Raw genomic sequence first — 16,374 nt, forward strand, 5'->3', positions numbered from 1 at the left:
CTAGAAACCTTCTTAGATTGATGGGAGATACTAGAATTTGTGCTTTGATAGCCCAGCCAAGGAAGGTAAATTTTGATGACCGGAAGCTGCCCAGTTAACTTGGGGTTTACAGGCTAGATTCCTTTCCTTCCTTCCTCTTTTCCCTCATTCCCTCCCTCCCTTAAACCTATTTCACTGTGGAGCTCAGGGTGAATGTCATTAGCAACTGTTTTCTCTTTTGACCAGCAACCCTGAGAGTCTTCCCCTCCCAGCTTGATTATTTCTTTTTTTTTTTTTTTTTGGTTAAAGGGGCCATCCCTTGACCCCCTTCTTAAAGAGGCCTATTCACTGAATGGGCATTACCTCACTCAAAGTGAGAACCTGAAAAGGCCTTAGCCTGTAAGGGCCAGGGTCTCCCATTACATCCTGGGCCATCTCTAGTCATCCTGATGAATATCTGGCCATTGGACCCACATGGCTCTGGAGGAGAAAATGAGGCTGGTGATCTTGCACAGCGCTCCCTCACTCAAATCAAAGTCAACTGCAAGTCATGTCATCATTTCCCTGATGTCATGGTCCTCTTTTAAAATGAAGGACAGACACAACAACTTCAGGAATCCAAGGTTGTCTCTGATGAGGCATTCCAAGAAATTGAGAGTATGGTATATGAGGTTCAGTATCAGGACTCTTGGAGCTTGGGAGGGAAAAATTGCTCTTCTGGTATCCTAATATGTTCATTATGTTCATGGAAAAAAAAGATTTCTTTGGCTCCTAATGTCTACTTAGATTTTATTCCTTTTAATGTCTAGAAGTTAAATTATTCGAGTGGCTCTAAGGAATAGTTAGCTATTTTTTCTTAGAAGGTTACCATCTTTAAGGTTATGGTTAAAAAAAAAAAGCTTATACCAGAAATGTTCTGACCTATCTGATCCCATTCTTTAGTGTTTTTGAAAAGCATATGAATGACTTTCAGGAATTCTTTTGTAAACTTATTTTAGTTATGGATGTGATCTTTGTTGACAGTATCCCAAGGGAAAAAGCCCCAAGTTTTCAAATTTAAAGACTCTAGCTGTATCTGTATCATGTGAAATAGATAACCATGATGAAAAAAATATCATCACAGTTGTTCAACAAACTTACCCTCTCTCTGCTTCCATAAAGTTTAAATAGGAAATGTGTTATAGAAGTTGATATCAGTTGCTTTCAGTTAGGATAGTAGATAGGAGACCATTAAGAAAGCCTTGTGCATTATAGAAAGCATTAAAAAATGTGAATTATACTCTGAAGTCATTGAAGATTACGTAGCATAAGTATAATGTATTCCATATGGTTTACAATCTAAAGCAGATATGGTAAAACAATGAAGAATGCTTCGAAGTTGAGAAATTCTGTCTTTGAAGAATTGTCTTCCAGGAAAATTTATAAATACCCCGACTTTACTATGATGATGTTTACTGGCTGAGATTTTGCAGATACAATAGAGCTGGAAGGGAAAAATTAGTGACTTTCCTAACAGCGTTACAGTTCTGTGTTCCTGCAGTTGTTTGCATTGGGGAACAAGATTTCTGCTAAATCTCCATCCCAGTCACTGAAATGTCACAGGGATTTCTGAGGATTGTACAGAAGGAAGTGTATAGTGATAGAGTGTTACTGAATCACTGGTGGTTGCCATCAATTGTAGGATCAGAGTGTCTGAAGTGACCTTGAAAAGTCATTTAGTCAATACCCTTGTCTTTAGGTAGAATTATATCTATAGCTCATTTGAGTTGTGCTAATTATGATATGCCTTAGAATTGCTAACTTTCTGTGATGTATTATAATCTCATTGGACAGGAATCTTGTATTGAGCTGGACTGAATCATCTGCTGGAAGTTTGGTAAACTTTTCAAGGGTAGAAATTGTCCTGAATCATTCCTTAATTTACTGATGATATGCTCTCAAAGGCTTTAGTGTGTATTAGTGATTTAGGCAGATGTGGAATTAAGAAAGCTTTTATATTAGTTCACTAGAATTGGGTGTGACCTTTTTTGTCCCTCTTAAGGTAGCTACCTTGATTATATCCATTAAGGAAAAGGTAGGGTATAGAGTGCCAGGCCTGGAGTCAGAAAGACTTATCTTCCTGAGTTCTAATCTGGCCTCACAAACTTGGTAGGTATGTGACCCTGGGCAAATGACTTTAACCCTATTTGCCTCAGTTTCCTCATCTTTCAAATGAGCTGGAGAAGGGAAACGGTAAACCACTCCAGTATCTTTACCAAGAAAACCCCAAATGGGGTCATGAAGAGTGAGACATAGCTTGACGTTTTATAAAAATTAAATGTAAAAATCCTCAGGGGGAAATAAACCTTCAAGTTCTAAAACATTAATATGGAGAGGCAACAGACAGAAGTCTTCTGTAGAGTTTTACTTTTAACCTCAGTGTAGGTTGAATTTGAGGAACACATAAGAAGAAAGCTTGAGAGAGAGGAAATGCCATTTCCAAGTATTGGGCAGCTCTTTAGCATTCCTTATTGCTGTCGCATTGTTCCTTTGATGATGACGATGCTTATTTAGTTAATTTAATTATTATTATAAATTTATGTCGAGGGTTAAATTTAATTCCAGTTTGCAGAGCATAATATCTATTCCTCCAAAGGTAACCAAGATGAAAATCTCATTTTACTTCTTTGCTGCTGTTGATCCCAAGCTGTGCAACATGGACTTTCAAATTTTGTTACTTTTTCCATACTGTTGTGTTAATGTATGCAGTATTTTAGGATTCTGAAGGTTGTCTTTTTCTTCTCGAGAGGCGGTGTGTGACAGTGAATAGAGAACTGGTCTCAAGGACTGGGTCCAAGTCTTGCCTCTCTGACATATACTGGCTTTTTGAATCTGGGTTAGAGACTTTGCTTTTAGATAGTACAACAACTTTTAAAGGTGAAGAATTATGTGCTACTTACTATTCTGCTAGGTGGAGGGAGTTCCCTGTACCGATGATACATAGGCCTGGGCAAAAAAAGATAATATTTATAATTGAAAAATGTCACCATAACTTCTGGTCTTCTGTGTTCATTGATGATTTTGACTAGCAGCTCTTATTTGAGCTATGCCTTTTGCTTTGTATCACCAGAATTGTAATGTAGCTTTAGGAGATATTATCAAGTATACATTATAGTCTAGAGAACATTGAAAATCTTGGTTCCTCCTGACCTGGAAGGCACCATAGCGGTCAGGCTTGGTTCATTCATTAGCCAAATATTTATACTTGGAATGACATCTCTTTCTCTATCCCAAACTTACCCTTATGATATGTGCAGGATTCTAGTGACATAGTCAATGAACTCTGAACTCTGAGGGGGAAAAAAGCAATACATGTATCTGAGAATATGGTTCTTGTTGCTATGGAACGTTACTTTTCCAACAACAGAAGGATACAGAGCAATTTGTAGACCCCATGTGATGATTGGATTTTGACACACTATAGAAATTTAGTCAGCAAATTGGATTTTACCTAGTTATCTAAAATGCCAAATTTGTAATTAACTTTTTATAGTTTTTATTCCTGTTGTCATCAGTTTTCTAAAAGACTTTAATGAGGTGAATTGTTGTTGTGTGTGAGTGTTTTCTTAGCTTTCTGGGACAATTTGGAGCCATAAACTTAGAATATCATATTGTTAAATGATCTAACCTAAACTTGAATACTGTGAGTACATTTAGCTAGAAATTAATTCAAAATTAAATTTTAAAGAAAATAGCTTACACTTGAGTAATTTAATATCTTATATTTTTGTATCTTAGTTTGAAGCTTCACAAATTTAATATGAAAAGGCAATTGGAATCTTGTTAGGGTAGATTTAAGCTCGTAAAACTTAAACAATTGTTAATTTGACGGTGGCATTATAGATTGTTATTTTCAAGAGAATTATTACTGACTGCGTTTCTCATTGAAATTGCAGGCTTGTTAAGGAACAATAAGGTTATTCCACTACATTCAGTCAGCTATATTGGTATCCATAACCATCCTCCAAACTTTTCATCCAGAGACTTACAGGGCAGTCATGTACACTTATTTGAATGCTTTTCCCAAAGCATTGCTTGGATTCAGCTTTAAGGCGTAAAGGTAGGTTTGATTAACATATTTCAGAATTTATTTTTAGGTTTAGAGAAAGTTCAGTTTTTCTGATCTTAGAGTTCTGTGTTGGCTCATTTGCAGTGATGGTAGTTTTTCCAAGTACTGTTATTTACCAGGACAAGTGAATACTGCTGTCAATTGCTGGATAATTAAAGAAATATACGTTAGTTTTAGGTAGTTGGTCTTCTAGCCAATTGAAGTTATTGCAGGTTGCTTTTAGAGAATGTGCAAAGCGTATTGTCAGAAGCTTTGCATTATTATGTCATATAATATTTTGCTTAAATTATTAGATCTTCCAGGGTGGGCAGGAACTTCATTTTATTTAACTTTGTATATCTTTAAGTGCCTAAAATAGTGTCTTATATGTAATAGGCACACAATAAAAAACTTGGTTGAATTGAATTAGTGTATTTTTATTTTTGGATTGTTTGTAATCATTTGCTAAAAGGAGTTTACTCAACATTTAATTCTTTATTGTTTTAACATTGGCCATTAACTTTTTTCAGTTTTGTCATTTTGAATTTGGATGTATGTATGTAAGCTTGTCATTGGGTATTTTGCTTCTTGGCTAGCCATTGACTTCAGTTAAATGACTTTGGAGATTGACTCAAGAACGTAGGAGATCCTTTCTGTTTTAAAAAAGTAACTGAAAAGACATGAAACCCTGTTGATGCATACAGCTGGTTGTGTCTTCCAAGGCAAATCCTGGAATCCAGATGGTCTACTGTCTCCCTTTTTCCTCCCCAGATCCCTCTTTACAAATTACCTACTTTTTAAGATTATAAGGAGAAAGATTTGTTGAGTAGAATGAGGAACGTTACCTGCTATTTAGAGGACCTGGAAACAAAGTTAAAAAATTTCTAGTAATTTTGAAACTGGCAAAATTCTTTTTAAATAAAGAAATTATATAATACTTAATTTTTAATGCCCTTTAGCAATGTATTCTTTTCTATCTTTGAACATAAAATGTTTATACATATTATGCATATATGTATATGTGTACATATATCAGTTTACACATAAGATTATGTTTGGTGTATTAAATTCTAAAGTATGTTTTTTTTCAGGTGCTAATTACAAATTTGTTAATTTATCTTTTTCAGTGTTCTTAAATTTTTGTTACAAATGTATCTCCAAGCTTCTGATCTTTGAATACTTTAGTCTGTTTTAGTCTATCAATTTGAGAAGCAAGCAAAAGCTTACAGAATAAAAAGAACATCCTGATAAAACAGACATAATTTTTGGACCGACGTATCACTGTGTTAAACAGATCATAAAATATACAAAATCCCCTCATTGAATGTTAAACTTTGTAAATTTGGTCTCATTATATAGGCCATCTACCATGCTTGGAAAGTACTCATTCCTTACCTCTAATTCTTAGAATTCCCTAATTTCTTTAAAAGGTTCTCTGAAGTGTTACTTCCTGCATGAGTCTTCCTGATTCCCCAACTTCTTGTGCTTCTCTTCCCCAAAATGACCTTATATTAATTCATATAATGAAATCTTTTTGAGGGCAGAGACTTTCATTTTGGTGCTTAGACACTTAATGCTTGTTGGTTGAATTTTGAATTAGTTGTGTATATGTGATCTGACCACCAACTTGTTAAAGTAGAAATCAAAATTAGCACAAAACTTTAAGAAAGGAAAAGATAATAGATAAGATATGCAATTGAAACATGATCTTGACCTATGGCTATAATTGTTGTGATAAAAAATGATATATGGTTTGAAGAAAGGATAGAGACAGATACATCCAGGCCATAATAATTTAATATAGAAGGTTAATTGATAGAATCATTTGCCATAACAAGGAGACCAAGATCCTAAAAAAGTGTGTTATACAGCAAACACTTAGTTTCCAAACAGGGGAGAGAGATGGTTGCCATACGAAACACTGGTTTAGAACATAAACTCGTTCGTTCTATGGGAGAGAATAATGGAAAATTGTGAGCAGAATCGCCTCATAGAGTAGGCAAGCAGTGGACAGTAAAAACTTTCATGGAAGCCTGGAATGAAGCTCAACAAAAAGCAAAGTAATTTTGAGAGTATTTAAAGCTAAAAATGGAAGGAGAATACCAGAAAGAACATGGAAAAGATTGCCAAAGATTTTTGTAAGAAACTTCACCATCCAGGACAGCAGAGCTCTCGCAATTGGACTCTAACATTACAGTTCCAAATATGGTTATATGGATGGCAGAAATGGCACTGAAGAATAAAGATAGGAAAAGCAGTTGGATTAGGCCAAATATAAAAAAGGGATCATTTTGGAGGTGTCATGATTGTGAGTGTTTTGAGGGACTTACTCATACATTATCAAATTTAGGGGCAGATACCAGAGGTCTAGAAAAAATATTGACTTAAGAAAGTGAGAAATTATTGACGTGTGTGTGTGTGTGTGTGTGTGTGTGTGTGTGTATGCCTGCTTTACCTCTATGTGACATTTTTTTAAAAAATTAATTTATTTAACATATTTAGTTTTCAGCATTGATTTTCACAAGAGTTTGAATTACAAATTTTCTCCCCATTTCTACCCTCCCCCCACTCCAAGATGGCATATATTCTGGTTGCCCTGTTCCCCAGTCAGCCCTCCCCTCTGTCACCCCACTCCCCTCCCCTCCCCTTTTCCCTTCCTTTCTTGTAGGGCAAGATAAATTTCTACACCCCATTGCCTGTGTACCTTATTTTCTAGTTGCATGCAAAAACTTTTTTTTTGTTTTTGAACATCTGTTTTTAAAACTTTGAATTCCAAATTCTCTCCCCTCTTCCCTTCCCACCCACCCTCCCTAAGAAGTCAAGCAATTCAACATAGGCCACATGTGTATCATTATGTATAACCCTTCCACAATACTCATGTTGTGAAAGACTAACTATATTTTGCTCCTTCCCAACCCATCCCCCTTTATTGAATTTTCTCCCTTGACCCTGTCACCTTTCGAAAGTGTTTGTTTTGGACTACCTCCACCCCCATCAGCCCTCCCCTCCATCATCCCCCCTTTTTTTTTATCTTCTTCCCTCTTCTTTCCTGTGGGGTAAGATTCCCAATTGGGTATGTATGGTATTCCCTCCTTAGGCCAAATCTGATGAGACCAAGGTTCACTCATTCCCTCCTCATCTGCCCTTTCCCCTCCTCCCACAGAACTGCTTGCTCTTGCCACCTTTATGCGAGATAATCCACCGCATTCTATCTCTCCCTATCTCCCTCTCTCAGTATGTTCCTTTCTCATCCCTTAATTTGATTTTATTTCTTTTAGATATCTTCCCTTCATCTTCAACTCACCCTGTGTCCTCTCTCTCTCTATATATATATATATACACATACACATATACATACATACGCATTCACTTATATATATATATATATACATAAACATATATATGTATACATGCATATTCCCTTCAGCTACCCTAATACTGAGGTCTCATGAATCATACACATCATCTTTCCATGAAGGAATGTAAACAAAACAGTTCAACTTTAGTAAGTCCCTTGCAATTTCTTTTTCTTGTTCTTTTTCTTGCTTACCTTTTCATGTTTCTCTTGATTCTTGTGTTTGAAAGTCAAATTTTCTATTCAGCTCTGGTCTTTTCACTGAGAAAGCTTGAAAGTCCTCTATTTTATTGAAAATCCATATTTTGCCTTGGAGCATGATACTCAGTTTTGCTGGGTAGGTGATTCTAGGTTTTAATCCTAGCTCCATTGACCTCTGGAATATTGTATTCCAAGCCCTTCGATCTCTTAATGTAGAAGCTGCCAGATCTTGGGTTATTCTTATTGTGTTTCCACAGTACTCAAATTGTTTCTTTCTGGCTACTTGGAGTATTTTCTCCTTGATCTGGGAGCTCTGGAATTTGGCGACAATATTCCTAGGAGATTTCTTTTTGGGATCTATTTGAGGAGGCGATTGGTGGATTCTTTCAATTTCTATTTTGCCCTGTGGCTCTAGAATATCAGGGCAGTTCTCCGTGATAATTTCTTGAAAGATGATATCTAGGCTCTTTTTTTTGATCATGGCTTTCAGGTAGTCCAATAATTTTTAAATTCTCTCTTCTGGATCTATTTTCTAGGTCAGTGGTTTTTCCAATGAGATATTTCACATTGTCTTCCATTTTTTCATTCCTTTGGTTCTGTTTTATAATATCTTGATTTCTCATCAAGTCACTAGCTTCCACTTGCTCCAGTCTAATTTTTGAGGTAGTATTTTCTTCAGTGGTCTTTTGGACCTCCTTTTCCATTTGGCTAATTCTGTCTTTCAAGGCATTCTTCTCCTCATTGGCTTTTTGGAGCTCTTTTACCATTTGAGTTAGTTTATTTTTTAAGGTGTTGTTTTCTTCAGCGTATTTTTCAGTATTTTTTGGGGTCTCTTTTAGCAAGTCATTGACTTGTTTTTCATGGTTTTCTCTCTTCCTTCTCATTTCTTTTCCCAATTTTTCCTCTATTTCTTTAACCTGCTTCTCCAAATCCTTTTTGAGCTCTTCCATGGCCTGGGACCAGTTCATGTTTTTCTTGGAGGCTTTTGTTGTAGGCTCTTTGACTTTGTTAACTTCTTCTTTCTATATGTTTTGGTCTTCTTTGTCACCAAAGAAAGAATCCAAAGTCTGAGACTGAATCTGGGTGCATTTTCGCTGCCTGGCCATATTCCCAACCAACTAACTTGATCCTTGAGTTTTTCAGCGGGGTATGACTGCTTGTGGAGTTAAGAGAAGTATGTTCCACGCTTGGGGGGGATGCGCCAGCTCTGCCACCCCAGCACTCCTCCTTCCCCAAGAACCCCCAACCCGGACTGGACTTAGATCTTCAGCAGGCTGTTCACTCCTGCTCTGATCCGCCACTTAATTCCTCCTACCAGGTGGGCCTGGGGCTGGAAGCAACTGCAGCTGTACTTCTGTAGCTGCCCCACCTCCGCTGCGATAGCAGAACCCGCGAACTCCTTCCACTCCCGCAGCTTTTCCCACTAACCTACTCTGTTGTCTTTGGTGTTTGTGGGTTGAGAAGTCTGGTGACTGCGGCAGCTCACTGATTCAGGGCGCTAGGGCATGCTCCGCCTGGCTCCTGGTCTGGTTGGTCCGCTCCGCTCCCAGCTCCATATGGGATAGACCTCACCCAGAGACCATCCAGGCTGTCCTGGGCTGGAGCCCTGCTTCCCTCTGCTGTTTTGTGGGTTTTGCAGTTCTAGAATTGGTTCAGAGCCATTTTTTATAGGTTTTTGGAGGGACTCAGCAGGGAGCTCATGCTAGTCCCTGCTTTCCAGCCGTCATCTTGGCTCCGCCCCCCTCTATTCACTTTCTTAGTGTAACACCAAATTGTTTTGCAAAATGGATAGACTAATTCACAGCTATACCAGAAGTGCACCAGTGTACCCATTTTCTACAACCTTGGCGTCATTAATTATTCCCATGTTTTGTTTTTTGCCAATTTACTGGTGTGAAGTGATACCTCAGAGTTTTGATTTGCATTTCTCTTATTAGTTGATTTGGAGAAGTCTTTTACATGGTTTGAAATTCTTCTTTTGTGAACCTAACTGTTCATACCCTTTACCACTTATCTATCAAGGGGATGGGTTTTGGCCTTAAATATTTGTTAGTTGTTTATATAGTTTGGGTTATTATACTCTTGGAAGGTATTTAAATATAAAGAAGGTTTTCCCCCCAATTGGCCACTTCCCTTCTCTAGTTGTATTAATTCTGTTCACACAGAAACTTTTCTTTATTCATATATCTGAAAATTTTTTATTTTAACTTTTGTGATCATTCATCTCAATTTCTTTAGAATTCAGCCCTTAGTGATAGTTGTGAAAGTTACCTGATCTTGTTCATTTTTGATTATTTTATGATGTGTCCCTCGATATTCAGGTCATATACCCATTTTGAGTTTATTTTGGCATATATTGTAAGGTGATGGTCTAAGCTTGAAATGTGCTAGACTATTTTATAATTTTCCCAGAAATTTTTGTCAAATAATGAATCCTTAAGGTGATAATATGTTTTCTGATTTTTCTTCTGATTTTTTCTTGTGTATTCTGATCTACTTATTTACTTACTGATTTTTGACCAGACCCAAATAGTTTTGATGTGAACTACATTATAATGTGATTTGAAGTTTGTAAATGCTACTTCACTCTTCTTTGTTGTAGCCTTTGAGCTTTACTTCCATGCCCCAAATTTTGAAATAGGACTTCAGTAGGGGAATGAATTTGCCAATATCCCTCTAATAATGAGTCCTTTGACTCACTCCCAAGTCTGATTCAAATATGATTCACCCAAGAGTGTGATATTCTAAGGTTGGCCACCATCACTCAAGGAAATCAGTGTTTTAAAAAATGAGATTTTGCATCAGGATGCAGATTTGGCATTTTGAAAAGCACTGAGTGTGTTCCCAAGTATAATTTAGTCACCTCTTGTCTTCCATTTCAGTTCTGTTCCTAACTCATTGTCCATTTGCAGTGCTTACATATCCTAGATATTTGTGCTAATGTGCATGTGATGTCTTACCTGATGGCCCAATGAATTCTTCACCCAATTGCATATTAATCTCAAAATGGACATTTTTCATTCATATGGTTCGTGATTTACATTGTTAGAAAATATTAATAAAGCTAAAACATGGTTTAATCTTCTCAAATCAAATTGATGTGAACTCTTAAATTTTAGGAACAACCAGTTTTAGGAGCAACCAGGTTCCAACTTCTTTCAATTTCCAAAAGCCTTTCAGTTACTATTATTATTGTCCTTTTGAGCATTTTGAGGAAGCAAGGAAATTAATTATTTTTTTATTTCCTGCACTAATATGTAAGTGCTCACTATTTTTAAGTCAAAATTAGGATGTCAGGATCATTTCTATCAACATTTGGGTGAGTCAGCAAAATAATAGAATACCATATCCTGAAAGAATACTTAGCTGCCCTTGATGAATTCAGGTCACTAGGCACAGAAGAACTATATCCCAGGGTTTTGAACAAACTGGTGGATAAGATTGCTGAAGTGACTTTTGAAGATCATAGAGAACTGAAGAGGTGCTATAGTATTGAAGAATTGCAGATTTATCAAGCAGGTCTTTCAAAAAGAGGAATGTAGTCTTTGAAAAGTTCAACTTTGATTTTGGTAAAGTTTTAGTATGTATTACTAAAGAAACAGTTAGAAAATTTAAGAAGTGATGTTGGGAAATGACAAGCATAGTTTCACCAAGGAGCCCTGATGCCAGTGTAACCTAATTTCCTTTCTTGGCAGGGTTTAACTAGATAGTTAGGTAGGGGAATTCTCTTGTAGACAGGCTTTGCTATTCCTGTAGATGAGATGGAGATAAATGGACTAGACAAGAACATGGATGGTTAGGTGGGTTCAGCAGTGGTTGGATGACTGTACCTAAGGGTAGTTAGCAATTTCTTTATGTCATTTTGGCAGGAAGTCTTTTGCAGCACATCAGGAATTTATTTTTGGCTATTTACTATTTCATGTATATTTTTTAAAAATTGCATCTTATTTTATTAATGGTTTTCATTTTTACATAACTTTTATTTCTGAATATATCCTTTCAAGTCCCTATTTTCCTACCCAGCAGGCCATCTCTTGTAACAAAAATTTAAAAAGGAAAAAAAGCAGGTTAGCAAAACTTATTAACTCATTGACATTGTTTGACAGTGTATTTACTATTCCACATCTGTAGTCTGCCACCTTTGCAATGAAGGGAGGGAGTTGCATTTTTTTCAACTTTTTTCTAGGCTAAGTTTGGTTATTACAATTGTTTCTTTATTTTGTTTTTTTCATTTCCATTTTTATAGTAATTAGTAATTTATATTATATATATATATATATATATATATAATTAGTAATTTATAGTAATTACATATATTTATTTTTTGGTGTATCACTTCATATCACTTCACCCATGTTTTTTTTAATTCTTATATTCATCATTTTATACACTACAGTAATAACATATTATATTCATGTACCACAAGTTGTTTAACCTTTGCCTAGTTGATAAGCATCTGTCAGTAGCTTAGATGAATTTATAAATGGTATGTTTCTGAAATTTTGAAATAGCAGAAATGGTTGCCTCACAGAGTAACAGTGAGGATCAAGTTGGTTAACATGTAAAAGGCTTTGAAAATTTTAAAATGGTATGTAAATGCTAGCTATTTTTGTATTATCATTATTATTGTTATCATAGCTAAAGTATTGTATGACAGGTTCCAAAAAAACTTTGACAGAGCTAGAGAATTGTGCCAATTCTAAGATAAACACAAAGGGAATAAGTATAAAATCATACATTTAAAGACCTGTCCCAACTTGCAAGTCAGTATTTCAGAGAGATGTAGAAAAATAGCAATTTCTGTGGAAAAAGTTCTGAGGGTTTTAATGGATTTTACATACTTAGTTTGATCAATGCTAATGTGCCCACCATAAAAGCTAATGTGATCTTCTTAGGCTACTTTAAGAGAATGTCTAACCCAAGAGAATCCTACTTTGCTCTGCCCTGATCAGAGCACATCAGGAATATTCAGTTCTTGGTATCACATTTAGGAAGGACATTAATAGGCTGTAGAAGATCCAGAGAATGATGAGGAAGATAATGAAGGGTCTTAATATTATGCCATAGCTGGATCAGTTGAGCAGTGTTTCATTTGGAGAAAAAAAGTGAAATCTAAAACTTGATATAAGGCAAAGCTTCCCAATAATCAGAACTATGCAAAAATGAAATGGGTTGCCTTGCTTAGTGCCTAGAACAATTCTTGGCTCATAGTAGGTGCTTGATAAACACTTTGAGCTCATGCCTTCTCTCTCACTAGAAGCTTTCAAGTAAAGGCGGGATGACGATTTGTTGGGGGATATCATAGAAGGGATTGTTGTGTAAGTGTGAGTTGGTCTAGAATTTCTTAAACTGTGGGTTAGAGAAGTGCTGAAGGGGTCGCAAGTGGAAAAAGTTTAAGAAGCCCTGGTCTGGGTGGCCTCTGAGATCCCTTCCTCTCCTGGTATCCTTATATTGCCTTTGGGAATCCATGCTGTTAGGATCATGTTATGTACATGCCTTCTGATACTTCCTGCAGTAAATGCCGTCATGTATGCACTAAGACTGATTTAGCTAATACAGAATTCTTCACTAGAGTGAATTATGTTGTAGTGAGGCTTTGGTAGATTACTGTTGAATATGAGAAATTTTAAAGGTGGCCTTTTAAAAAACATACATAAATATCTTTAAATTTTAAGAATTTTTTGAATGTGAATAAGATCTTGCTTATATCTATTACAGTTGGTTATATAAATTGAAAATGGTATACTTTGCTCTCTGGCTTTATTTTGACTCTTTATTTTTTTCCCTTCAGACAGTGCAATGCTTGCTAGACAGTGGTGCTGATATTAATAGGCCAAATGTGTCTGGAGCTACCCCACTATATTTTGCTTGCAGGTATGGTATTTTATTTTTTAAAATAATTTTCAAGAACAATATATGACAGTAAGAAGAAACATGGGACTTAAAACTTCAAATCAAATTTTGTTTCATATTAAGTACTGGGTACTTTTTGTGCAGTATATGCCTTTTAAGAGATAGCATGATCTTGTGACTAGCATGCTTGGCTGAAAGAGAATATTACATTCTCATTCTTCTTATTTTTGTAAAATATCTTAATTAAGTCATCTACATTTTCTGGGAATCAGTTTTCTCTTTACAGTTCCCCCTTTTTTGTTCTGCCCCATAGCATTCTTTGGTAAATTAAATAATTATTTGTAATAACCTGAAAACAGGTATTTTTCTCAAAGGTTGCTTCTGCAGGCAACATTTTTGTTACAACTACTAATGATCACTGCACTGATAATCTAGTTTATTTTGTGTCCTTTGTTGAAATTTAAAATTTACTATGCTATAGTGGATAGAACGCTGAATTGGGAATCAGAAAACCTGAGTTCTAGCTCTAGCTTTGCTTTTATTTATCCAGTGTGACCTTAGGCAAGTTATTTGGCCTTCTGGCCCTATTTCCTTAGGCTTCATTCTTCACTTAACTCTGTAAAATGAAGGAGAGTTGGACCAGATATTCTCTATGTTTTTGCTTTTTGTAAGTTAGAAACATGATAGTGAGAAATGACTGGCAGAAGCAACACCATGTCGCTCTGGACTGCAGTCAAGTAGTCCTGTTCAGGGAACTGTCTGCTTTTGTCACTGCCCTAATACTTTTCTTCCCCTTCAGAGTTATTTTGGGCAGACCTATTTTGGACATACCTTTGTGGTCTGATCATTCATATTCAAATGGATCTCCTCCCATGGGTGTGGGTTTTTCCTTTGCCGGTGTAGATCACAATCTTTCAAGACCCTTTCCTCCATCCTGTTTGATTCTTGTCTGTGTTTTTCCTTAAGTTCTCTAGGGAAGGTGCATTGGAGACCTTTCCTGAGTCTTTTCAGTATTTTGTGGCTACCAGTGCACTGCTCTGGCTATTTTTTCACTACTTGACTGACACACCTCTTCTATTTGACTATATGTGTTCTTGATAATGTCTTTTGTACCATTTATTCCTAGCAAGTTATTGATAATATGCTGTATCCTAATAATACCCACTATTTATCTTTCTATTACCTTTTAGATTATCATTGATATATCATTTCCATCATAGTCTCTTACTGTCTTATATGTATACTTTTTTTTTGGCTTAACATCCTTGTCTAACTTTGTCTAACTATGGTCTAATTTTTATCCAGCTATCTCAGGGAAATTCTATATTGACCTCACTAAACATGATTATTCATAGGGAAGCCCAAGAAATACCCAAATTCTAGAAAGATCCTGTTTGTGTTTTTTTCCTCCTTTGTCTGCCATTAGACTTGAGACTATACCTGTTAACAGAGGGGCTTACTTTTCTCTTTTTCATAGAATTTATAGGAATCTAATTCTATAAAATCACTTTGATTAGATTGAATCAATTTCTCCTGGTATAAGGTTAAGAGCTTTATTGTCTATGTCTTCTGGGCCACAGTCTTGTCAGAACCCAGCATGGCATATCTCCTTTTCTAGAAGTTTATATCTTAAGAGTTTTGTTTCTGATTCTTAAGAATCATTTCTTTTTTTGTCTCACAGTTTTGGATCATTTTATGCATTGTTTCTCTGAACTCAGATCTAATTATAAGAGGACTGGATTTCTGGAAACTATCTTATATAATGTTATGGTATTTTATATAGCCCTTTAGAAATAAAACATTGTGATATCACATTGTCAAGCATTGGGGAATATTTCTGGGGGCTGTTGTTATGGAATAAGTTCATCATTCTGGAAGGAAGATAGAAATGGAATAATAATCCCATGTGTTGTCAATCCTTTTTTAACAGTGTCTAAGGTGCTGGAATTCCCACCAACCCTCACATATTTTCTTAGGGTAATGTGTGGAAAATAGAGTAAGTTAAATTTACAGACAAATTATAGAGTTGTAAAATGATAAAACTGGACTGAAAATAAGTTGAAATTGAGAGAGAGGTAATTCAAGAATGTTTTACTAGATATATAATTATTGTGTTTTTTTTTAAAGCGTCTCATTTGTGCCAACCAAGGAAGTTTCTTGAAGTGTATGATACTTTGTATATTTTTCTTGACTGTCCAAACTCTCATCTTTTTAAATTCTTTTTAATCTTCAGATTACTGCTTATTTTCTATAATATGGAATGCTTGCATAATAACCTTGAAAATTAATATGTACTTATATCTATCCACAAGCATAATGTTTCTAGGGGATTTAGGAATCATCATTTTTTCATTTGTGAGTTGAGGATACTTGAGGCCCAGAAAGGTGAACTTACTTGGTTGAGTCCTCCAGGTAGAGTAGCAGAGCTAAGGTTCCCACCTAGGCCTATGATTCTAAGTCTAGTACTCTTTCCATTACACTAGGCTGCTTTGTCATGCTTGTTCTGTTGTCTTCATTCTCAGAATCCTAGACCCTTTCTGGAGTCATCCTATTAAAATTGTTCTTTACGGAATTGATTTCTATCCTGTAGACTTTGACTTTTCTCCTGTTGTTCAATCATTCAGTCATGTCCTACTCTTCATGACTTTGTGGACCAGGATACTGGAGAGATTTGTCATTTCCTTTTCCATCATACTGCTTGCTTAATGCTGAGTTCTGTAATCAGAGCCACTATTAAGTGGAGTGGCAGAAGTTATATTTTATTTCTACTTCAATTTGTTTCCCAGTGACCTTTCATCTCATAACACTTTGTATCCTTTATGAACTCAGCATGCTTTCTATTCTGACATTATATTCATTGATTAACTGACTCTTAGATTCTGTCCTCTGAAGTTGGAGC

At 35.8% G+C, this 16,374-nt stretch overlaps 1 protein-coding gene across 4 annotated transcripts in view; it reads left to right on the forward strand.

Annotated features, from left to right (window-relative positions):
- HACE1 (HECT domain and ankyrin repeat containing E3 ubiquitin protein ligase 1) overlaps positions 1–16,374 on the forward strand; it is a 92,950-nt gene that overhangs the window by 22,298 nt on the left and 54,278 nt on the right. For 2 of the 4 annotated variants that reach the window (XM_036767917.1, XM_036767916.1), the window contains exon 7: positions 13,414–13,496. The exons of 1 other annotated variant lie outside the window; for it this stretch is intronic. In XM_036767917.1, coding sequence (XP_036623812.1) covers positions 13,414–13,496 — 83 coding nt within the window. Of the gene's footprint in view, positions 1–3,914; positions 4,079–13,413; positions 13,497–16,374 lie in introns of all 4 variants that reach the window. One more of the 4 variants, XM_036767918.1, reaches the window with a different exon arrangement.

The sequence above is a fragment of the Trichosurus vulpecula genome, chromosome 7 (genome assembly GCF_011100635.1).
Source record: "Trichosurus vulpecula isolate mTriVul1 chromosome 7, mTriVul1.pri, whole genome shotgun sequence".
NCBI lineage: Eukaryota > Metazoa > Chordata > Mammalia > Diprotodontia > Phalangeridae > Trichosurus > Trichosurus vulpecula.